At 38.0% G+C, this 26025-nt stretch overlaps 2 protein-coding genes across 2 annotated transcripts in view; one reads left to right on the forward strand and one right to left on the reverse strand.

The window, feature by feature from the left end:
• Positions 1 to 26025, forward strand: part of LOC110287984 (uncharacterized) — a 517828-nt gene that overhangs the window by 460562 nt on the left and 31241 nt on the right. The gene's annotated exons all lie outside the window — the stretch shown is intronic.
• On the reverse strand, positions 389 to 6308 carry LOC147004085 (uncharacterized). The gene is made up of 5 exons (XM_085838495.1): positions 6279 to 6308; positions 3303 to 3429; positions 1612 to 1755; positions 567 to 1281; positions 389 to 482 (listed from the first exon to the last, which is right to left on the reverse strand). Exons 1-5 carry the CDS (start codon positions 6306 to 6308, stop codon positions 389 to 391), a joined length of 1110 nt encoding a protein of 369 aa, XP_085694621.1.

A 26025-nucleotide genomic window follows, 5' to 3' on the forward strand; every position in this document is an offset into this window, starting at 1 on the left:
AAGAATATGGCCAGGAGAACTACTTTTCCCATAAAAATTTTTTTACAAATTTTCTCTGCCCTGAAATGAAGTCAAAGATATTTCAGCATATATTATATTTGTTAAGATTCTTGCCTGTATACATTTTCTGTTACATTCTAAGAGATAGGCTAAAATAAGGATTCAAACCGGCAATGTATTTGAAAATTTCCCCTTTTGGAAAAATTCTCCAATGAATTTTAAGATGATATTTCTTGTTAAAGGATTATCTCATTCATTTCATTTATAATGTTGCTCTACTGTTTGAAATATCTGTTGATTTGTCAGACTGATGTTGTGGGTACTGCATTTATCACGTACAAAATACTTTGAAGGTTTTTTTTTAATTTATGAATTATCTGATTAATTCTCAGTCTGCCTTTATTAGTAAAGCATTTATCACATTCACTGCATTTTTGTAAGTTTTCTCTTCTGTATGAATTCTCTGATGCCTTCTCAGACTAAGTTTGTGGGAAAATCATTTGTCACATTGACTGCATTTGTAAGGTTTCTTTAATGTATGATTTCTGTGATTAAAAACAAGATAGGATTTCTGGGCAAAACATTTGTCACATTCAATACATTTGTAAGAATTCTCCCCTGTATGAGTTCTCTGATGCCTCCTCAGATTGACTTTCTCAGTAAAGCATTTGTCACATTCACGGCATTTATGAGGTTTCTCTCCTGTATGAATTTTCTGATGCCTCCTCAGATTGGATTGTCGGGTAAACCATTTGCCACATTCACTGCATTTGTAAGGTTTCTCTCCTGTGTGAATTCTCTGATGCCTTCTCAGACTGCATTTGTCAGTAAAGCATTTGTCACATTCACTACATTTGTAAGGTTTCTCTCCTGTATGTATTCTCTGATGCGTTCTCAGAGTGTGTTTGTCAGTAAAGGATTTGTCGCATTCATTGCATTTGTAAGCTTTCTCTCCTGAATGAATTTTCTGATGAATACTAAGATGGTATTGTTGGGTAAAGCATTTGCCACATTCACTGCATTTGTAAGGTTTCTCTCCTGTATGAATTCTCTGATGAATACTAAGATGTGATTTTCGGGTAAAGCATTTGTCACACTCACTGCATTTGTACGGTTTCTTTCCTGTATGAATTCTCTGATGAATTCTCAGACTGCCTTTGTCAGTAAAGCATTTGTCGCATTCACTACATTTGTAAGATTTCTCTCCTGAATGAATTTTCTGATGGATACCAAGATAGAATTTTTGTGTAAAGCATTTGTCACTTTCACTATATTTGTAAGATTTCTTTCCTGGATAAATTCTCTGCTGACTTTGAAGATTGTCACTCTGAGTAAAGCATTTGTCAAATTCACCACAAGTGTAACTGTTCATTTCACTATTGTTTTGTCTCACAATGGGTTTATGTTTAGAAACTAAAACCTCATCAAGATTTTTATTTCTGTTGTGTTCTTTCTTCTCTATGTGGGTTCCTTGATTGAGACTAATGATAGAAGACACCTTTAAACCGTTTACACAGTCTTTATATGTGCAAACTTCTTTAGTGGTCCCAGTTATATGTCTTTTTAGGTTTGAGGATTGGAGAGTGGCATCTCTTTGGTTAGTGTTATAAGGTGTACTTTCGGAGGATTCATGAATCACATTTCTAAGCTCATTACATTTAGAAGACTTCTTTCGGATATGCCCATGCTCATTGACAATGTGCTGTATGTCTTGATCCAAGATCGACTCATTTTTTCCACATATGCGTTGATTTTCTGAAAAAAGTGGGAATTAGGGATAATAGGGATTACTTATATGAGGAGTATGATTCAATAATCAGTGTTCTAATGTATTCATACTCTCAAGAGAGGTTTCTCCTTTTTTTTTTTAAATCATTGCATGGATCCTCAGACATACCTCAAATTTGATCTATATCAAATGTCAAGAAGTGATAATAGTCTTCTAAGTATTACTTTAAAATTGTAACAGCAACTCATATAAAAAAGGTTAACACAGAATTGCTCCTATGTAAAGGAAATGCAGGGGTAAAGAGTGGAGCAGAGACTGAAGGAAAGGCCATCCAGAGACTGCCCCACCTGGGGATCAATCCCATCTATAGACATCAAACACTGATATTATGGCTGATGCCGTAAAATGCTTCTTGACTGAAACGTGATATAGCTGACTCCTGAGAAGCTCTGCCAGAACCTGACCAAAATAAATGCAGATGCTTGCAGCCAACCATCAGATGGAGCAGAGTGACCCCAAAGTAAAGTTATGTGAAGGACTGAAGGAGCTGAAGGAGTTTAGAACCTCATAGAAAGAACAACAATATCAACCAACCAGATACCCCAAAGCACTCAAGAACTAAACAACCTGCCAAAGACTACACATGGAGTGGCCAATGGCTCCAACAGCTTACATAATACAGCATCGCCTTATCTGTCATCAATTGGAAGAGAGGCCTTTGGACCTCTGAAGGCTAGATGCCCCAGCATAGAAGAATCCTCGGGCAGTGAAGCAGTTGTGGATGGGTGAAGCACCCTCATACAAACATGGAGTAGGGTGGATAGAATAAGTGGTTTGTGGAAGGGGAACTGCAAGGGGTATATCATTTGTAATGTAATAATTAAAATAACAAATTTAAGAAAAAAATTGTACTTTGCAGAAACTAGGATATGTAAGTGATCCATCTGTAATGAAATGTCAGAAAGTAGATCTCTGAACAATATAGATCTAATTTTAAAGTTATAATAGGTTTCAGAATGATACTTTATAGTTTTGGTCAGGTATAAATTTATGATGCAAATGAAATTGTCATTAGAAACCACTATATAGTTTTGTTTCAACATCCAAAATGTTAAGATAAAGATCAGGTTGTCCCAGAACAAAACACAGAGACCAAATGTCAAACAAATAATAATAATAATAATAATAATCTCCACACAAACAATATATGCACTTAAAATCTTATGCATTTTTTAAAATCGTAAGAGAATAGTTTAAAGCAGTGGTAAGAATAAAATACTCCAAATATTATATGTATAAAAACAGAATTCCTTATTCTGATTGCTTAATTTTTCTTGAAAGTGAAAGTCTTGACTAGAGCTAGATAAGTGGGGAGGAGAGACCTCAGAGAATAGAGCACTGGTTACTTTCTCAAAGTAATCAGAGAAATGTAAATGAAACACAATGAAAAGTATGATTTTTACTCTAATTTCCCTCATTTGGGGGTCTCTAGATATTTCAGAGAGTTTATATAAACACAAAGTAGGAAAATTCAAAGAAAGAATCAGGAATTCAACAAGAAGTGCATTCTTACCCACAAATAACAGATTGTTGTAATTCTCCAACATTACTTCCATGTACAATGTCCTCTGAGCAAAATTGAGACATTCCCATTCCTCCAGTGAAAAGTTCAAAGCCACGTCGTTGAAGGTTAACAGATCCTGTAACGGAAAACTTCTTAGAAAACTTCTTAGGTGCTACTGGACAAAAATGCTTTCTTATGTTAAAAAGGAATTAATTAAGATACACCTTGTGATGATATAAATGAGGCAAGAAGATACTGAATGACAAATGTATTCTAAAAGTTTATGGAGTTGTGTCTGAAAATATGAATTGCTGCGTTACCACAGGCAACCTATAAAATGATTTAGCGTACTGCTTGCATTAAAAAAGCCTCTCATATTCTTCAATTTTCTTTGGTTACTGAGACCTTAGTGGCAGCAAATGAAAGGTTTGCTACCATAACCTTGTTCAAAAGTTTTGTGGGCAGTTTGGATTGTATCATATCTTTTCAAGTCCTCTATTATGAAATCTGTTTCCCGGGATGGTGAGATGGCTCAGTGGGTAAGAGCACCCTACTGCTCTTCCAAAGGTTCAGAGTTCAAATCCCAGCAACCACATGGTGGATCACAACCATCCATAACGAGATCTGACTCCCTCTTCTGGAGTGTCTGAAGACAGCTACAGTGTACTTACATATAACAAATAAATAAATAAATCTTAAAAAAAAGAAATTTGTTTCCCAGCACTCACATGGCACTAAACAGTAGATGGTTAAAACCAGTCCTTTAAAAATCCAGTGATCTCTACTGAGTACTACATTGCACATATGCATGAAAGATGGGCTGATATAAAAAAGAATCATAGATCATCAATTATGATGACAAAAAATATGTTTTCAAATTTTACAATATCTACCTTTATCAGATATGGAGACTAGCTGAGTCCTTGTGCAGCTGTGTCTTCCATGACTGTAGTATATCATATCTATTTGACAATCTGATGCCTAACTACAAAGCTACATCCTTTCTAGAGCAAACAGGTAGAATCAGAATATGAAATGCAGAATTAATGAATGGACTGAATGTCAGAGGTTTTGTGTTAAACAACATAAAACTGCAACAACAGAGCACTGAACATTCTGTATGACACAGAGAACCAAATGCTTTGGGAAGTTATTTTAGGAAAATATATTCAAAACCATGAAGTAGAAAAACCAGTATTTGTGAGCATTAAAATCACTTCATACTTTATGTAAGTTGGCATGAGCAATACACAACATAACAATTTCATAACTGCCATATGGCCTTTAACTGAAGAATGATTAGTTATGGGTGTGTAAGCAAATGTCATAGGTGGCAATGCATTCCAATGAACTACAATCATTTTCTTTGCTCAAATTGTGTTTTCAAATTGATGAAGAATTATTCTAACTCTTCATGAATATTTAATAATTTATTCCTCATGGTATCATCTTAACTGAAATTTTCAATCCCCTAATTTTAACTTTCTTTTCATCAGAATTTGACCATTTGTGTATCAGAATTTGAGATTGCATAGAGAAGTATGATTTACATTTCTTGCTTTGCTTATCAAGAACTAAAATACACAGGTTATATACTGTCTATTGTACAAATGAGCCTCAAATTATAAACCTAGGGCATGAAAAAAATACCAAGATGTAAAGGTTTCTTGCTGTTTCTGTATAGAAACCTAATTTAACTCTCTCAAAATATATTGCATCTCACTATTATGCCTGACTTCAATCTTCAAGGTTTGGTGCTGAACTCAATGTTTTAGGGGCATAATGTGCAATTCTATACACATAAAAACATCCAGATGAACATGTATATACCTACAGAAAATAGTATTGCAATAAAAAATAGAAACATTGCCACAACCCTTCAGCTTTCCCTATGTAATGCATTGCTTGGCTGAAGAGGAATAACATAGGGTATATCAACCTGTCTTCCTTCTAAAGAAAAGGAAACAAAAAATAGAAAGGATATTCACTTACACTTGAAAATTGATGGTTTATGCACAGCACCAAGGCTATCCTCTCTAGAAAAATGTTTCAAATGTATTTCATGTGATGAAATACAAAGGTGAAGACCCCAGGACCTACACTACTTCTAATGACTGGTACAAAAACAAAAGGAAAATAAACATGTCACAGGGACAGTATCTCTCTTGAGTCCAATTTTTGATGTCAACACTAAAATGATTACTGTGTGACTTAAAATGTTAAAAAGAATTGTCAGAATACTGAAATCTGCATCAGCTCAAATTACATCAATGAAAAAAGAAAGACAATTTTCTTCCATCATCTGTGTTTCTAGGGAGCTAATACATTTACTATTAAGATTCAAGACAGCTGGACTTGGTGGCGCAGGCCTTTAACCCCAGCACTCGGGAGGCAGAGGCAGGCAGATCTCTGAGTATGAGGCCAGCCTGGTGAGTTCCAGGACAGCCAGGGCAATACAGAAAAACCCTGTCTTGAAAAAAAAAAAAAAGGAAAAGAAAAGAAAAATTCAAGACGGTGGGCCTCATATAATTTTATGCGACTACAAATTCTACTCTTCCATATATTGCTTAGTGATGTGAGTTTCTACATATTTACATATCTGCATTCATAAGCTTGTGTCTGAAAACCTGACCATTTCTGTATTGCAATTTATGTGGGACAAGAGACTTTACTTCCAGACTAATACAACTTTATCCAACATAGGAAATAGTCATCAATATATTTTTTGAGCATCATTTCCAATAGATGCTCTTTGAGACATGCAGTTTGATCATAATTATATGTCTTCACAGTATAAAAACCAGTGAAAATATAAAGCTATTATATACGTGAGAAACCAAATACTTAAATTTTCATTATCACTCAGGAAAATGAAGAGCATAGAAAATAATCCCCTTAGATAATATTCAACATACAGATAATAAAACTCTTGAATGTTCTTAATGTAAAAGGGATTTTGAAAAGATATGAACACAGGATACTGACCTGTGGAGGGTTTACCAGAGAGGCACTCATTCTTTTAGTTGTTCTTCTCCCAGATTCTTGGTGAGGAGCAAACATTCAAATTCTTCTTAAATTTCACATCAAGGATTGAGTAATAAAATAAATGAAATGCCATTAGAGACCATGCTAAACCACATTAAAAAATAAAGCAAAGTAATACCAGGGCTCTTGCCAATGTTTCTACCGACATGATACATTTTGACTGATAAAGAATATGAGTATAATCTGAGGATGATTTCTAATTTCAGGAGTCGTCAGGCACAAACACAGAGCACATGGATACCTGCTATAAAGTACTGATACTCAGGGTTATTAGTGAAAACTTATATTTCGGGACTAGAGTCAAAGACTAAGGGCTAGTAGATGCCAATTAATGAGAATTGATGAGGAAAATTAGGATTTCTTAGAAAAAAACTTTCTAGGTAGTGACACTAGGCCACGTAATAGGAAATGTTGACACCCAGGTCCTAAGTGTTTCTTCAAACACTGCATGAAAACTAAATAGATGTATCTCAGAATTCACAAGTTGATTTAGAAAATCCCACAATAATCTTGCAAAGAGACTAAACTATTGCAGAAGACAGAAAAGGGGGTATATTGCACAGTCATCACAAAAAGCTGGCTTTATTTGGTTCCAAAACAAATGACCATAAAATATGTACAAAGGAAAAAGTAACAGTCAAGGTGCATCAATGTCCATGGAAAAAAGAATCTTTCGGGTGGATGCAGAAAGTGAACTCTACTTGATTTCATGCCAGAGATGCAAGACTATTCCAACAGGCATAAACAAAACAAGTCATAGCACAATGTATGTACAGTGAGAGAAGGCTCATATCCATGACCATACAGTTACAAAAAGCCTGGGGAAAAATATCACAGTGGATCACCTTGAAAGCTCTGGGTATTGTGAGAACAAAAGGAATATTCCTCGGTCTAAAGAAGATAATAGCCAACATCCTACATCTCTCGCTACAAAAGATAAAGACAGCTGTCATCATTCTACTCCTTTTTTCAGAAAAGAGACCAGGATGTGCAAAGCCACCACACTACCTTTTCACAGTGCAGTAGTGCTTACAAATAATACCTGGAAGATTTTCAATGTGTCAAATAAGGATACAGAGAAGGTACGTTTTCTCAAATTACAAGAAACATAATTCTTCAACTCAAGAACTACAAATATTTAAAGAGAACACTTCAATCTGATAATACACTTAATAAGCTACCGAAAATACAAGAAAATATCACTTGGCTTTATATTTTCATGGAGAATAATCTGATATATCAGAAGACTCCTCATTGTCTAAAAAGGACTTGGACATGCTGCTGTGGCATGCAACCTAATAAAAGACCTCTCTTGTCTGCTAGGTGTAAGGAGTCATCATTCGCTCTCCCTACACTCTGATCTTTGTGCTGAAATACCAATCTGTCTGGCAATGTATATCTACCAGTGTACCCATGGTTTTAAATGCTTCCTCCATGAAGTCATGAGGAAAATACAGCTTCTACGTTAAAACTTGAAACTGACATTTCCTCAAATACACACCTTTTTCTGAATAGGCATAATTCTTCACTTTTTAGCCTTCCAGATAACTTTACTATGACCTGTTACATCAAATATTTTTAAAGCAGACAAAGGTCAAATAGCTATATGGGGTGGTCACACAAGGCCATAACATTCTCATCTAGTGTTCATGAGGAATGTCTCTATACATTTGGTTTCTTCAGCTCCCAGATGTACCCCCCAGCTATTGTCACATCTACGTGATATAACCATGTGCATCTTATTCCAGTTGTCTTGTCCTATCCCTTATCACCAAAATAGGCTACATTGTGATACCATACAGTAGTAATAAATACTTACTCATTGATTAAATCCCTTAACACCAAAATAGGCTACATTGTGATACCATACAGTAGTAATAAATACTTACTGATTAAAATCAATGGAGCAGGGAATGATATTTTTTCAAGCCCTGAATGAAAACACCTGCAAAATCTGTTACTTTCTGGAAAAGTGGCTACTCATATTGACAGTGTTTAAGGAACATATGAATGTAGTAAATTATTAAGACTAGTTCTTAAGTCAGCTATCTTAGATAATAAATATATGAAAATATGAACAAAGGAAGTAGATAATGAAGTTTGTATGAAGGCAGAAGAAATAAGAGAGTTCTTGTGAGGAATAAATCAATATAAGAGAACTCATGTACAACACAGGAAAACTATGTACCACAGAAGTAACAGAGAACAATGTGAAACATATATACTACCCACAATACAAGAAAAATGTTTTAGAGTAAAGTCCTAAGGAATAAAATCTCAGAAATATCATTACTTCATCCAGCAATCTTCTGAAAACTTCACTATAAAATCCATATTACAAGTCATATTAGATGAAACATATCTATATAATGGAGAGTATTAATTGTGAATCCTGGTTTTCTGTTCAAGAAAAAGAAACTGTGCAGAACCAAACAGACAGCATAACAAGACAAAGGTTCACAGTCTTCTCAATTGAACTTAATATATTTCTAATCTACCTACAGGGGATGGAGTGAGGATTACTGTTTAGGAGCACTGTGTCTTCTTCCAGGTGACTGGAGTCTCATAACAACACACAAATGGCAGCTCTCAAGCCAGAGTATTCAATGCCTTCTTCCATAGTCTGCAGACCCAGCCCCTGTGTGATTCACCAACATGCATGCAGACTAATCACTCATATACATGAAAGAACAAGAAAACAAAACAAATGGAAACAAGACAACTAGCTATAGACATTTGAGAAACACAAAGAAAACAGAAACAATAGAAAAGGAAGAAATTTAATTTAAACTTTTCAATAATGGTGTGATTGCATAAATAAACAAAATGCACAAGCAGAATCTTTGTTCTTGGCAAATTCTTTTGATATTGAAGAACTCATGATTTAAAATTCTGAATTGCACATGGGAGGCAGAGGAAGGCAGATTTCTGAGTTTGAGGCCAGCCTGGTCTAGAAAGTGAGTTTCAGGACAGCCAGGGCTACACAGAGAACCCTGTCTTGAAACAAACAAACAAGCAAAGAAAAGCCGGGCATAGTGACTTTAATCCCAGCTCTCGGGAGGCAGAGGCAGGCAGAATTCTAAGTTCGAGGCAAGCATGGTCCACAAAGTGAGTTATAGCACAACCAGGGCTATACAGAGAAACTTTGTCTAGAAAAAAAAATTCTGAATCACTATATGTATATATATATATATATATATATATATATATATATATACACACACACACACACACACACATATGAATCACTAAATATATACATATATATGTATACACACACATATGAATGATAATCTTCAGAAAGTACCTGCATTTTTAACAAAGTACAGGTCTCAGTAGATAAAGAGAAAAAAAAAAAGAGAGAGAATGCTACAAACAATTTCCTAAGGATGATACAATTAAGACTGATATTTAGGTAGCATTTTAGGTTGGATAACATGAGACCCACTTCAGAGCTCACTCAAAACTCAGAGGCATAGAGAAACGTTAAGTTCATGGTGACAGTATTTTACCCTGATCAGTTCCTGAATTAATCATGGAACAAAAATGAAAGGAACCTAACAACTTCCAAAAGGACACGCATGAAGAAATAAAACCATAGCTTCCTTGAAATCTTCTTTATATTTTCAGCATTTCACTGTAAGCTCTCTAACACAAAATTCATTCACAGACAGCCTGCACATATGAGCAAAGTTTGATAAGGAATCCTGGCAGTGAATACAAAACTGGGCATAGAGACTCTGGGTTTTATTCCCTGCACTCTGGAGACAGAGGCACAGCTTGTGGATACTGGAGGTTCCTTAGGAGAGACTCTTTTTTAAGTCCCTCAAGACTTTGAGGGCATGGGGACTCCACAAGCACAACCCAAAATGTCTGTGTTTAAGGTTATGTTTCATCTCTAACTCTGCCCAGACTAGGAAATTCAACAAACCAATTTTACACAGCACACCCAGACTTATTCTTCCCACTCAGCTCAAGCAGACTTCCAAATAGCTGCCAGGATGTTCAAGGCCTGTTCTACACCAACGCATGTTTGCTACCTGCATAGAACAGAACTGGACTTAGTAAGAAGCTGTAAAAAAGTTCCTGTCCACCATATTAGATTTTCAATGATTAACCATAACATCTCAGATGGATATCCCTGCCAACTGACCTAATGCCACACAGCAAAAGGAAACTTAGAGGCTGGAACTAAAGCAATTTGACAATGGTAATAGAACTTACCTACCCCAAATCAAAAATGCAATACCGTTGCTCATGACAAGAAGAATGATGAAACAAACTCAAGAGGCAGAACAAAAAATACAATTTGAACACCATTCAATGAGGTCAACGGACATAAACAGGCAACAAGCACAGGAACTCAAAGAGGACAGGAACTACCTGAATGAAATACAAGAGAACTCCTGCAAGTGGCTAAGGAAATAATTTTGATAATGCAGGATGTTGACATTGCATCCAGACATATAAACATCTAAGGAATCCTCAATCTGAATGAAATGAGAAATGAACTCTAAGCAGGATGGTAACTCAATGGAGGGCCAATTCACAAAGATAGAGCATGTAGAAGACAAACATCAATGTTCCAATGGAAGCTGAAGGAGCTAGCTCAATCAAGTAAGTCATAGGTGACACAAATGAGCAAAATTTTTGTTGCATGTTAGCAGAAATATTAAAAGATAAATGTTTGATTCAAGCCTAATACAGTGGGGGAAGTCTTTCATCCTAGCACTCAGGGTGCACAGGTAGGCAAATTTATGTGAGCTAGAAGCCATTCTTGTCTCTATATCAGGATACATGAGAGTCAAGTCTGCAGAGTGAGACTCTGTCTCACAAACTAACTAACTAACTAACTAACTAACTAACTAACTAACTAACTAACCAAACAGGAAACCCAAACGAGAAATTAAAGTTATATTTACTATGTTGATATCAAAACTGGATAAAATTTGAAAGGATGTTAGAAGACTGCTGATATAGTTCTGAATGAATATGTCTCACTTTTGAAGTTGGAACCCCAGTTGGTCACAATGTTTTAAAAAATTTAGCCGTGGAACCTTACTGAATAAAGAATGACACTGGTGGTAGGCTCTGAGAAAAAGAATAGACCAAAGCCATCTTAGTTCTCTCTTCCTCCTTAGTGACTGGAGGTGAGGATGTGATCTCTCAGCTGTCTATTTCAAAAACATGGCTATTTGCTGTCAGGCCTCCTTACCATGGTGGATAGTTATCCTCTGGAAGCATTACCCAACGTGGTCTTTTTCTTCTATTACTTTCCTTGATCATGGTGCTTTAGGAAAGCAGCAGACGACAATATAGAAAAACATATTATGATTGGATTTAAGGTTCCCTTTTAGAGGAAAAAACAAATCATGTCATATTCTGAAAGCTAATCAAGAACAGAATATATGTTAGGTCATAAGAATTATGACGCCATTTTAAGAAATATCATCTAAAATCATCATAGTCTATATTGTGTCTCTACTTTTAGTAAAAAGTAGGTGACATAATGGCCTCACATTCAGCAAATATTGAGATATAATAAAGTACACATTTGAGGTCTGGATGCAGGAATATCTTTAAGAACACTTAATAGACATCTTTAAGAACACTTTTTTAATAACAATATTGATCACAGTATCACATCTCAGATCATAAATGATGGTGACTAAAAATATCTACAACTGTCAGCTTTGATCAAATGTGGACCCTGTATCTATCCTGTATGAAGTTGGGTGTCAACAGTCAGACTCTAGTCTAAAATGCTCAGTTGAGATTTGAAGGCCTATATACAATGCCGTATCCTTTCTAGACCAAAGAAATAGAGTATGGGGGTCAAAATTCAAGGATTACTTAAAAGAAATAATTTTCTTTCTATCTAAGCAGATAAAAACTGTAAAATCAGAGTATAAAATGGCCATTAGAAGCAAGACATAGAATAATATACCTTGTGATACAATTCCATAAGCATATTTTCATGAAGAATTGAAATATGTATTGAAGAATTAATTTGAGAATATTTACTGAAATAAATAAAAATATTAAGCCGGTCGTGGTGGCTCATGCCTTTAATTTCAGCACTCAGGAGGCAGAGGCAGGAGGATTTCTGAGTTGGAGGCCAGCCTGGTCTACAGAGTGAGTTACAGGACAGCCAGGGCTATACAGAAAAACCCTATCTCAAAAAACCAAAAAAAAAAAAAAAAAAATTTTGTAGCATTAATATTATGCACCATTTTCTAATACATGACAAAAGTAAAACAGATAATAATTTCATAAATTCTACACAGGTTTACCTTCAGAATACTTAGAAGTATACGAGTAAATAAATGGGTTATGTGACAACACAATGGTAATATAGAGTGCTGTTTTATAATGGAAAGGAACGTTTTAGGTTGTATAATAATTATACTAATTATTCATTAATTAGGGATACATTATTGTTCATAAATCTATGACTGTCCAACTTGAAGTCTAGGTCTTTTGACTCCAGAATTATTCTTTGCTTTATCATTTGAGCTTACTCATCTAACATTATTATAGGCTACAAGGATCAGAACCATTTATGATTCTTTGACTTGATCACTATTCTTATCTTTATTATTTGAGCTCATTCATCTAACATGATTATGGATGGCACAGATTACTATTATTTCTGACTCTTCCTTCATTTTTTAATAAAAAATAGAACTCAGGGTTATATTCAGGTTCTATCATAAAACTGTAGCAGAAATGTAAACCTCTGGGCTGGAGAGATGACTCAGGGGTAAAGGGCACTTGCTGTTCATGAAAAGAAACACAGACTAATTCTTTCTTTCTACACACAAAACAAGGTATGATTTTTGTCTGAATCCTGTGTGATGCATTTTGTGATGACTTCTGGGCTCCACTGGTCTCATATAGGCATGCAGAAGAACACACCTATAGTTAAATAAAAGTTTAAAGAAATAAATAAAAGTCTGTCTGCCAGGTCTGTCATAGAAATCGAATGGAGTAGATTCAACAGTAAAAGTCTGACGGCCAGGTCTGTCATAGAAATCGAATGGAGTAGGTTCAACAGTATGTGAGATTTCTCAGGTTCAGATGGCTCCTGTAGGCATAAGGCTTGTACTCCCTGCCTATGTTATTGGGGAATGTTCTCCCTGCCAAGGTTTATGTCTACATAACCAGAAACAGTAAGATTCCATGAAGCAAAAATTTGTCTGTTATTCCTCAGAAAAAATGGTAATGCTATGGCCTTCAGGTCAGCCCTTAAGGCTGTGGGAAAGAACTATGAAAACATGAGTTGAAGATTATATAATTTAAAATAAAAGCTATTCTTTAGAGCTTTTCTCTGTGGGACTGTGAAAGGCAGCCTGTGTTCTAATTGAGCAAAGCTTACTTTGGAGAACCAGTAGAAAACTCTACAAGGGATAGAACAGTGAGCTACGTTCCCAGACACAGATGTCTGACAACACGGAACCCACAACTCAATAATCCTGTGACTATCTGTCATATTGACAATGTCTCAAGTCCCTGGCATTCTGGCTAAACTGCACCCTCACAGTTACCTGACAATAGCCAAGTATGCTCCTCCCCCACAGTATACTGCAACAGCTAGGTAGGTAACCCAGCCCGCTATAAAAGGGGCTGTTTGGCCCCTCCTCTCTCTCTCCTTAAGCTCTTAAATCTCTTAATTCTCATCTCTAGCTCTCCTCCTCCCTATCCTCTCCTCCATCTCTCCACTTGTCCATGGCTGGCTTCTACTTCCCTACTCTTCTTCCTCTTTCTGACTTTCTACAGTAAACACTTTAAAACCAGGGACCATCTCTCTGCTCATCAAGACCCGCTGTTCTTCAATGATTGGAATAGGCCTGACCCTAAAGAGCCACGTGTCACCTCCAGCAGCAAAGCCTCTCAGTGTTTCCAGTCACCAGACCAGACTAAAGACTTTCACATCCTAGGAAACACTGAGTGCCTTATACCCCTGCTCCCTTCTCCCTTCAGCCCCCAGGATGACCCAGTTATCCCCAGGGCCCTCACTTCGTTCTCAGCTCTTCCACAACATACAGTGACATCTGGGATGTCCATGACAGAGGTCCTGTTGTCTGTGGCCTCTGTGAGGCCCAGAGACAACAAACTGCTCCCTCTCTACCCCTGCAGACTGGAGACCCATGGCTTCCCACAACCAGACACCCAACTGGGCCTCATAGAGAGTGCTGTCCACTTGCCCAGAGCACTGGAGCTCTGGTGAGACAGGGGATTGCCCTTTAATTCCCCGCACCCACTGCCCAACATTCCTCAACTATGCAAAATATGAACATGCAATATGATGTGTATAAGGGGCTCCAAGTACCTAAAATTACAGAGGTAGCTACACTAATGAGTAAGTAAAGGGGAAGGGATGGTTTAAAAAACAAGACTCATGGTGTGAGGAATAAAGGAGAACCAGGAAGTGAGAGAGTGATGATCTCAGACAAAATTTGACCCACTTAAGATTCTGGTTTGAGTTTGAAAATGCAGGCAAGTTTCAAAGTCCAAGAACAACCTAGAACAGATCAAGTTCTAATGAGGAAAATGTTAGGTCCAGGTATCATGGGACACATCTTTAACACCAGGATTCAGGAGATAGAGCAAGACACACCTATGTGTACAAGATCTATCCACAGAGATATTTCCAGGCAGCCAAATTTAGTCTGTGAAGGAGTTGAAAAACAGAAAGGTAATTTCTCACTTAAAACTAGCCTCTATATCTAGATTTAGCAACCAGAAAGCACACACAAGCAAACTACATAGGAGCTGCTATTTTTAAAAAACAGTGCACTTCATTTCTTTTTATAAACGTTACAGGTTACTACAGAGCAATAGTGATAAAAACTGCATGTACTGGTACAGAGACAGACAGATTGATCAATGGATAGAACTTAAGGCCCAGAAATTAAACCACACACTTACAGACAATTGATCTTTAACAAAAAAGCCAAAAATATATAATGGAAAAAAGAAATCATCTTCAATAAACAGTGCTGGTCTAACAAGCAGTCTGTATGTAGAAAAATGAAAATAGATCCACATTTGTCACCTTGCACAAAGCTCAAGTTCAAGTGGATCAAGGAACTCAACATAAAACAAGATGCAATCAAGGAAATAGAAGATAAAGGTGGGGGGTGACTGGAGAGATGGCTCGGAAGTTAAGAGCACCGACTGCTCTTCCAAAGGCCCTGAATTCAAATCCCAGCAACCACATGGTGGCTCACAACCACCCATAATGAGATCTGACGCCCTCTTCTGGTGTATCTGAAGATAGCTACAGTGTACTTAGATATAATAAATAAAATCTTAAAAAAAAAAAGAAGGGGCTGAGGAGATGGCTCAGTGGTTAAGAGCGCCGACTGCTCTTCCGAAGGTCCCGAGTTCAAATCCCAGCAACCACATGGTGGCTCACAACCATCCGAAACGAAATCTGATGCCCTCTTCTGGAGTATCTGACGACAGCTACAGTGTACTTACATATAATAAATAAATAAATCTTTAAAAAAAAAAAAAAAAAAAAAAAAAAAAAAAAAGAAGATAAAATGGGAAAGAGCCTCAAACTTACTGTCACAGGAGGAAATTTCCAAAAAGAACTCCAATGGCTTAGGCTCTAAGATCACGAATTGACAAATGGGACCTCATGAAACTAGAAAGCTTTTGTAAGTCAAAGTTCATAGTAAATAGGACAAAGTGCAACCTACAGATTGGGAAAAAATTCTTCTCTATCCCCACACTTGATACAGGGCTAATATCCAATATATATAAAGGACTCAAGAAGCTAACCACCAAGAAACCAAACAACCCAATCAAATAAAGGGGTAGATACCTAAACAGAGAATCCACAATGGAGCAACTGTGGAAGGCTGAGAAACTTCAAAAGCAATATTCAAAGTCCTTAGTGATCAGAAAAATATAAATCAAAGCAACACTGAGATTCCACCTTCCACCAATCAGAATGGCTAAGATCAAAAACTCGGATGACAGGCTGGCGAGATGGCTCAGTGGTTAAGAATGCCGACTGCACTTCCGAAGGTCCCGAGTTCAAATCCCAGCAACCACATGGTGGCTCACAACCATCCTTAATGAAATCTGATGCCCTTTTCTGGAGTATCTGAGGACATCTACAGTGTACTTACATATAATAAATAAATAAATCTTAAACAAAAAACAAAAAACTCGGGTGACAGCACATGCTGGCCAGGATGTGGAGAAAGAGGACCAATCCTCCATTGCTTGTGGAATTGCAAACTGGTCAACTATTCTGGAAATCCATCTGGAAATTCCTCAGAAAATTGGAAATAGATATACCTTAACACCCAGCTATACCACTCTTAGGTATATACACAAAAGATGCTCCAACATGACACAGAGGCTTGTGTTCCACTATGTTCAGAATGGCCTTATTTGTGATAGCCAGGAGCTGGAAACAACCCATATGCTCCACAATGGAAGAATCGATACTTAAACATGATTCATTCACACAACGGAATATTCATCTATTAAGAACAATGACATCAGGAGGTTTGGAGGAAAATGGATTGAACTAGAAAATTCCATCCTGAGTGAGGTAACTCAGAACCAAAAAGGACATGCATAGTATGTACACACTAATAAATGGATATAAGCCAAAAAAAGTATATAATACAACGTAAATAATTAAAAAGGGTTAAATGCTCAAGGAACCTAGTGAGGATGTCTCAATCCCACTTGGGAGAGAAGAAAGCAGTCATGGGGGAAGAAGAAGGGAGGGACCTGATTGGGAGCAGGGACAGAGAGGGGAAGGGGAAACATGATAAGGCATTATTAGGTATGGGGGGAGGACAGAAGCCCCGAGAACCAGTTTAAAAAAATGGAAATAGACAGCCTCAGGAGGTAGGCTGTGGAGGTCCATGTCACATGTTCCAAAGACCTAGGAGGTGAGAGACTCCCAGGACTCAAAGGGAGAGACCTTGGATAAAGTGCTCTACAGTGGAGAGGGGGAACTTGTAGAGTCCACCTCCAGTGGAGGGACAGGCATCAAGTGGAGTGATGGAGTTGCAATCCTATACACAAAACCTCTGATCCAGAATTGTTCCGGTTTGAAGGATATCCAGGGACAAAACTGCAGAAGTACATGAGAGAAAGGAGGTCCATGGACAGGCCCAAATTAGGATCCATATCAAGGGGGAGGCAAAGGGCAGTGACACTGTTATTCATACTGTGGTGTACTTATAGACAGGAGCTTGGCATGGCTGCCCTCTAAGAGGTTGAACAAGCAGGTGAGTCAGATGCAGATTCTAGCACCCAACCAATGGATGGAAGCCAATGACCCCTGTGGTTGAATTGGGGAAAGGCCAGAAGAAGCTGAGGAGGAGGGTGGCCCCATCCATATGCCAGCAGTCTCAACTGAACTGGACCCCCCCCCAAGATCTCTCAGAAAAGGGCCCAACAACCGGGACATATACAGCAGCTGATATGATGACCATGATAAATAAACAGTGGGTGACTGCCTGGTCTGACCTCAGTGAAAGAAGATGCACCTAACCCTCCAGAGACTTGAAGTGCCAGGGATTGGGGAAGCCTGGTGGAATGGTGAGGTGTGGGGACATCCTCTTGGTAGGGTGGGGAGGAGGGATGGGATGGGGTGCAGAGAAAATTTTAGAAACTTTACTTAAAAAATCAAGTTAAGGGTCTTTAGTGTAAAAATGACAATTGACTTGTATATAACTTCTATATGCAATTTTATGAATAGTGTTACTATGAATATATTTTATGCTGAGAGCATATTGCATAAAATATATTGACATACAAAATCACAGAGGAGACATGGTAGAAACTCACTGATGGCTGCCAGGGAGAATATATATACACAGGGATAAAATGAATCATTTGAGGGTAATGTCCTTGGAACGATTCCTTCATTATACCAATCTGTTAAAATATTATCACAGTTGGAACATCTTACTGAATAAGCATGGATCTGCATTGTGGCATTGTTCCAGGTAGTTCTCAGGTTCCCAATCAGTAATAAATATGAATACAATGACAATCTTCGGAGCCTAGCTGTTACAGATTTCATCTCTGGCCACCACTCTTGTAGGTAGGTTCACATGAAAGACAGAAAGTGTGATAATGGTCTCCTGGCATACATACCAATACACATACAAACACATGTATGCACAAATACATAAATATGTTTATGCATTAATAAAAGCAAAAGAATTCACTTGGGCCGGGCATGATGGCACATGCCTTTAATCCCAGCACTCTGGAGGCAGAGGCAGAGGCAGGTGGATCTCTGAGTTCAAGACCAGCCTGGTCTACAGAGTGAGTTCCAGAACAGCCAGGCCTACACAGTGAAACCCTGTCTCGATAAACTAAAAAAAAAAAAAAAAAGAATTCATTCTGAACATGGAGATACTATTACAGAAGAAAGTTGTCATGACCATGATATCAGCAAATATTTAGTGCTTTTTATGTATTTCATTGACCTTATATTTCTCTCATGTCAAATATTTCTCTTGGCATTTAACAGGTGTATGAATGATCTCTTTCAACGCCCCGGCCTCAGAAGTATAGATTGACGATGAGAAAAAGCAGATTACCGAGTACCATGGAATGTCAGAAAATGAATGAGAATTGACAAGGGAAATATTGATTTCCTAGGAACAATAAACACTAGGCCAGGGAATAATCAAGAGCAGAAACCCAGGCTCTCAGTGTTCCTTCTAGCACTTTCTCAGGAACAATCAAATGCTGCACCAAATTCACAAATTTCTTCTGAAAAATCCCACAAGAAATTTGACCAGAAAGTGCAGAACACAGAAAGTAGGGGAATATGGTACAGCCATCACACAAAGCTGACCTTACCTGGGTCCAAAAGCAAATGACCACGAAAACATGCACACAGAAAATAATAACAGTATGGGTGCGCCAGTGTAAGTTTTAAAATGTTTCTCTCTAACAGATGCAGAAAGTTAACTCAACTTGATTTCATGACAGTGACTCAAAACTGTTTCAACAAGCACAAACCAAACAACTCAAGGCATAAATTATGTACAATCAGTGGGAGAAAGCTCACTGATAGATATATGTCAATATAGCTATGAAAGGCCTAGGGCAAAATATCACAGTGGATCACTATGAAAGCTCTGAAGAATGTGGAACAGAAGGAACATTACTGAGTCTAATGAGGATAATAGCCAACATCCTAAGCCTATCCCTACACACACTGAAGACAGCTGTCATCATTCTACTCTACTCAGTAGACAAACAAGGATGTGCAAAGCCTCCACAATAACTTATCACAGTACAGCAGTGCTTGCACAGAGCAAGTAAGACTTAGAATGTTTTCAGTGTTCAAATAAGGATATGAGGAAGACAATTTTTCTCAAATTTCAAGATATATAATTCTTCAACTCAAGACATGCAAGTATCCCAAGAAAATAATCCAATCTGATAAAACACTTAACATGCTATAGAATAATACAAGAAAAATACAAAAAAATATATGATTTGGATTTATACATTCCTAAAGAATAATCTGATAAGTGAGAAGACCACTCAGTGCCTAAAAGGATCTTGGATATGCTGGTTTAGCATACAAACTGCTAAAGGGGGCTCTGTAGGTTGATGGGTGTAAATTGTCATTATGGTTCTCCCTAGATGCTGACCTTTGTGCTGTAATACCAACCTATCAATGTATGTTGACCAGCGCAGTAGTGACAGGTAGGTAACAGAAACTTTACTGGTTTGAACTGAGGTCAACCTACAAAGGAAATACAGACATGGCACTGGAAGCTGGTCAAAAGTTGCTCTAAAGATCACAGTCTGAAAAGTGAATTTATAACTGACATACTGCTGCTATATGTAGAAATATGGAAACATTTAAATTGTTGGTGCTTTCAGCCTAAGTCAGACAAACATGGTTTGTAAAGGAAAACTACCAATTCAGAGAGAGCTGAATAAAAAGCCAGCAGTGGGGTAAAGGCAACACTGTAAAAGAAGGAGGAAGTGGAGTTATAGAAACCCATGCTGTCATTTACCATGGAACATGGAATTATGAATATATGACAGCATGGATACCCATCTAAAACCTTCCTCAGAACATACATGAAACACAAGGATAGGATGAAAACATGAACAACAAGGGGTGAGACAGGGATAGAAGAGATGGTAACTGTGTAAGCACTCTGGGACACTTCAAGTGCAAAGGCCATTCACCTGAAAAAGCAAGCACTAGGGGATTTAGTTAGCACAGACTAGAGTAAACTCTAGGAACTCTGTAATATCTGCAAAACCAAAGAAACCAGGTAATGCAAATCCTCTACCAGAATGTTGCTCTCTGAATATTCTAACAATTGTAATATGCATGAAATGAGTATAATCCCTAATTCGTGTGATGGAAAATTTACTGACAACAGGAATTTCTGTAAAACAGAAATTGGAGATGCAGGGAAAAATACATTGCTGTCATAAATTTACAATACTCAAAACTTGATGCCCTGGGCATTTGCAGACAGCATCAAGTGTGTAATAAAAATGGGCATAGGAACACATGAATTTTCAGGGAGAAATGAGGACATTTTTCAAAGTATGTCACTTCATGACTCTTACCTGTGACATACAGGCTGAGTATCATTGTCATTTCAACCAACAACAGACCATAAATTCCTGCTCCAGTGACAGATGCTGTACTTTAAATTCAAAGGAAGAAATACATAAAATAAATGTGTGTCCTGGAATTGTTTTGTCTAATTGTATAACAGGAAAAGCACATCTTCCATTTCATGGAGACTGAACAAGAGCTCATTCTAGAATGGGAAGAATAACCCATGGAATACCTACTTCCACCATGAAGTCAATATGAACACTAGGGCTTCGACTTTAAATCTTGCAACTGACTTTTCCTCAAATACATACCTGATTCTGAATAGACACAATTCCACAGGCTTGAGCCTTCCAGTCAGTTTACTATCAATTGTTTCTTCACAACCTTTCTTTTTTTTGGTTGGTTGGTTTTTTTCGAGACAGGGTTTCTCTGTGTAGCCCTGGCTGTCCTGGAACTCACTCTGTAGAACAGGCTGGGCTCGAACTCAGAAATCCGCCTGCCTCTGCCTCCTGAGTCCTGGGATTAAAGGCATGCACCACCACGCCCGGCTTTCACAACCTTTTCAAAGTAGATAAATTCAAATAGCAACATGCAGTGTTCAGACATTGGGACTCTTGAGTACTAGAAGGCCATAGCATTCTAGTCTAGCATTTCCTAGGAAAGTCTCTTAAATATTGGATTCCTGTACTCCCACTTGTATCTTCCTATTGTCACATCTAAGTGCTGTAACAATGTTTATCTCTTTAAAGCTGTCTTTTCCTATCCCTTATTATTAAAAGAGATGATTATATTAGCATACAGTAGTACTAAATATTTATCCATACATTAAAATCAGAAGAGCATGGAATCATATTTTTCAAGCCCTGAGAGAAAATAACTGGCAACTTTAATGTGAAATCCAGAAAAGTGGCTACAAGTATTGACAGTGTAAAACATACATTTGAACATAGTAATATATTAAGACACCTTTTTTACTCAAAAAACTACATAGAAAATAAACTAATGAAAATATGCACAAAAGAATAAGACATAAAATTTTCATGAGAACTTAGGAAATAAGACATTTATTGGGAAGAATGAATGAATGAATATAAGAAAAGTAGGAAATATTCCTCATGTACAACATAGTAAAGCTCTCTCCCATACAAGGAATGGAGAACAATATGAACCAGATTTTGCCACTCACAATGCCCGCAAACCTTCTAGATCGCATATGCTAAGGAATGCAATCTCACAAAGAACAGATTTTCATTGACCTATCATGAAAGAAGTTCACAATAAAAATCTTGGTAAAAGTCAGAATAGATAACACAACTATCTACATAATTAAGTCTATTATTTGTGAATCTTGGTTTTCAGTCCAGGAAGAAGAATTCTGCCAAACGAAAATGACATCAAATTGTATAGGGATATTCAAGGCTGTTCCGACTTAGGGTGTGGTCCAGTACAAGGCACACAACTTTCCTCACTGTGGTTGGAATACAAGCAAGCCTTTAGGATTCACTTCAATCCCAAACAACAAAAGTACATTTACTAAGAAGAAGGAGGTTCACATTTTTAAAGTATTATCAAATTGAATGGCAGAACATGTGAAATATTAGAGAAAGATCTTAGAGAACAGGATATGTCCAACACTCCTGAGGTGAGAGAGGAGGGGTAAGCTACTTGAGGAAGAGAAAGACCGTACAGGAAAAAGAGAATGGTAAAGGAATACAGTAGAATGCATGGGCAGCAGTACAGTACAGTTGAGAGAGTACAGCCACAGAGAAGGAGAAGGACACAGTTTTACTGGGAGAGTTTTACAGACTCAGGCTGAAGAGAGAACATGCTAGGCACAGGTAAAGACAGAATGAGCAGGAGAAAGAGAAGGAGCCAGAAGATTTAAAAAAGATTGCTACAGTTAATTTAAGGCCAAGCAGAGCAATTCTGTGTCTGAGAGAAGAACCAGGCTGAATGAGTCACCTGGGAGAGTAGTTTGAGCCTGAACAGTGAGTTGAACCAGACAGTTAAGAGTTGAAATGAGGTCAGGCAGTGGTGGAACATGCCTTTAATCCCAGCATATTTCTGAGTTCGAGGGCAGCCTGGTCTGCAGAATGAGTTCCAGGGCACCCAGGCCTCTACACAGAGAAACCCTGTCTCGAAACCAAAAAAAAAAAAAAAAACAAAAAAAAAAACAAAAAAACAAAAAAAACAAGAGTTGAAATGAACAAACAAAGGGGAGCTTATTGAGCAGGAAATTTCTGAGGGTGAAAACACTCTATGACCAGATAAGATTGTTTAGGGGCTAGAGGCTTCTAGGACTAGGCCAAGGTAAGTAGACGGAGGCAGTAAGCCTCCCAGACTACAATTATAATAGGAAAATACAAGTTACTTTTAAGGTCCTGTGGAAAATCTAATACCACTCACTATAAAAGCTTTCTAGAATGTAAGAAGAGAAGAAACACACCTCAGAAAACAAATGGAAAGAGACTTGAAACTAAACCAAACAGTCCAGACAAGGCAGGAAAGTCATTATTCCATCCTTTTTTTTCCATTTTGTATTAGATATTTTCTTTATTTACATTTCAAATGTTAATCCCTTTCCTAGTATCCTCTCCAAAAATCCTCTATCCTCTCCCCCTCCCCATTCTAAAGAACCCATCCTCTCCTGTTTCCTGGCCCTAGTGTTCCCCTATACTCTGGCATAGAACTTTCACAGGTCCAAGGGCCTCTCCTCCCATTGATGATCGACTAGGCCATCATCACCTACATATGCAGCTAGAGCCATGAGTCCCACAATATGTTTTGGGGTTTTTTTTTTGTTGTTGTTGTTTTTGGGTTTTGGTTTTTTGTTTTGTTTTGTTTTCGGTTGGTGGTTTAGTTTCAGGGAGCTCTAGGGATACTGGTTAGTTCCTACTGTTGTTCCTACTATGGGGCTGTAAACCCCATCAGGTCTCTGGGTAATTTCTCTAGCTCTTTCATTGGGGACCCTCTACACTGTCCAATGGATGACTGTGAGAACCCACTTCTGTATTTGTCAGGCACTAATAGAGCCTCTCAGGAGACAGCTATATCAGCCTCCTGTCAGCAAGCTCTTGTTGGTATCCACAATATAATAAGGCCAAATTCAACCAACTGCATCAGTGTGAACACAATTCAAGGACTTAAAATCATGTAGACTGGACCGAAGATGTGATTCAGAAAGCAAGTGCATCTTCTGGAGAAGAACAACTCAGATCAGACCATCCACTCTGTCAACAAATACTGTGGATGGACTCTCTGGTGGTAGCATTCAGTGTCCAGAAACTGCTATGCAAACTGGGGCAGGAGGCAGAGTTATCAATGGCCATACCCAGATTTGTATCCTGTGTGCTACAATCTCAATCTGCCAGGCAAGGCATGGCCGCCAGTATCATAGTGGCAAGGCTATCTGTGGGTAACAAAAGGCTTTCCTGTTCAAGCTGAGGCTGGCTCCTCAGGAAAAACATACATAGACTAAACAGAGAATCTGGCTAAAATCCAATAAGGAAGGTCACAGGCCCTGGGAGGGAATCCAGGATTGATATCTGTTTCGTGTGTAAATGGCCCTTTTCAAACACATTAACTGATGCTGATTTCAGTCTGGGTAAAAGAAACTTTGATTTCAATGGGCAACAGCAATTTCCCAGCATCAAAATTAATTAAATATTGACATGAAGTGACAGCTGACAGCGCTGCCTACCATGGTAAATCCATATCATCACATCTAATATTCTTAGTGAAATCTTTCACTAAGACGCATCTCTGAATGCTGTATTTACATCAAAGAGTGCATGTGCCTCAGTGTGAAACTAACGGAGACTATAACTTTGTTAGGTTAATGTTAATATTTACAGTCATATGATGGTGCTTTATAACGTAAATTTTTTTTTTTAAGATTTATTATATGTAAGTACACTGTAGCTGTCTTCAGACACTCCAAAAGAGGGCGCCAGATCTCATTACGGATGGTTGTGAGCCACCATGTGGTTGCTGGGATTAGAACTCTGGACCTTTGGAAGAGCAGTCGGGTGCTCTTACCCACTGAGCCATCTCACCAGCCCATAACGTAAATTTTCTAATTCAATCAAATCTCCACCGATCGCCATATGACAAATATCTACAAAGTTCTCTCAGGATGCCTACTCAGTTCCCTGGAGAAAGGGAAATGAAATGGCAATTGGAGGAACAGGAGAGTTAAGAAAGCATGAACGAATTTGAATTACAGGAGCTTTATAAAGGCTTTTGCAAAGACAAACCTCCCAGTATACAAACTCCAGATGCAGCCAAGGATCTACAGGGATACTTTAGAAAAATATTCTGGCAACCAGAAAATTGATTAAAACATCACCATAAACTCAATTCACAGGAACTCAAACTTCCTGACAATGGTAAGATATCCACAACAGAATTGTGAAGAGTAGGGACAGAAAATGCACCCCAGCTCCACAAGCCTGCCCTGCTCCTGCCCATTTACCAGCCCAACAGCTCCTCTGACCTGGAAGGCGACAGGACCAGCTGCTGAATATCCTAGGAGGCCAGCACAGCAACTGCAGCTTAAGGAAGTTTTCAGGTTCTGCAAATACTAGGCACGAGTCTCCCTCCAGGACTTCCGGACCACGAGGCAGCCAAGGTACAAGGAGAATGCTGAAAAGGCGGGACTTCCTGTCATTTCTGCCTGGCTCCTCAGAGCCCCTCCTTCTGAACCCGCCCAATATTCAGCAGCTTCCTGCAATTCTTCTAAGCCCACCTATTTCAGGACCTTTTAATTAATTAGCTTCCCAGTTCTTCACAGCAATTTTTATTGTTTTGGATTTTTGCTTGCTTGCTTACTGAATTCATTGATTGATTGGTTGATTTTTCGTTTTTATTTTGTCTTTTTCTTAAACTTATTTAATCATGCATGAAGCCCACCCTCCCCAGCAGGAACCACTCCTCCACCTCTGTTGCAGGCTGCCTTTCACACAACTTCTCTGGACCTACTCTGCACAGCGTCCACAAAATGTTGCTGCCATACTAGACCAGAGCTGGATGTACTAGGACACTGCACGTGAGTTCTGAGAGTTTTACAGAATCAGACTGAAAAGAGAA

This window comes from Mus caroli, unplaced genomic scaffold, assembly GCF_978045245.1.
Source record: "Mus caroli unplaced genomic scaffold, Mus_caroli_1 scaffold_6, whole genome shotgun sequence".
NCBI classification, from domain to species: Eukaryota; Metazoa; Chordata; class Mammalia; order Rodentia; family Muridae; genus Mus; species Mus caroli.

What these genes read in the sequence shown, in the direction of transcription:
- LOC147004085 (XM_085838495.1), bottom strand. Translation starts at nt 6,308, where the DNA reads ATGAGTGCCTCTCTGGTAAACCCTCCACAG. An exon ending in CTCTGGTAAACCCTCCACAG is followed by an intron (nt 3,430 to 6,278) that starts GTCAGTATCCTG and finishes TTTCCGTTACAG; the next exon opens with GATCTGTTAACCTTCAACGA. An exon ending in TGAATCCTCCGAAAGTACAC is followed by an intron (nt 1,282 to 1,611) that starts CTTATAACACTA and finishes CAGGAAAGAAAT; the next exon opens with CTTACAAATATAGTGAAAGT.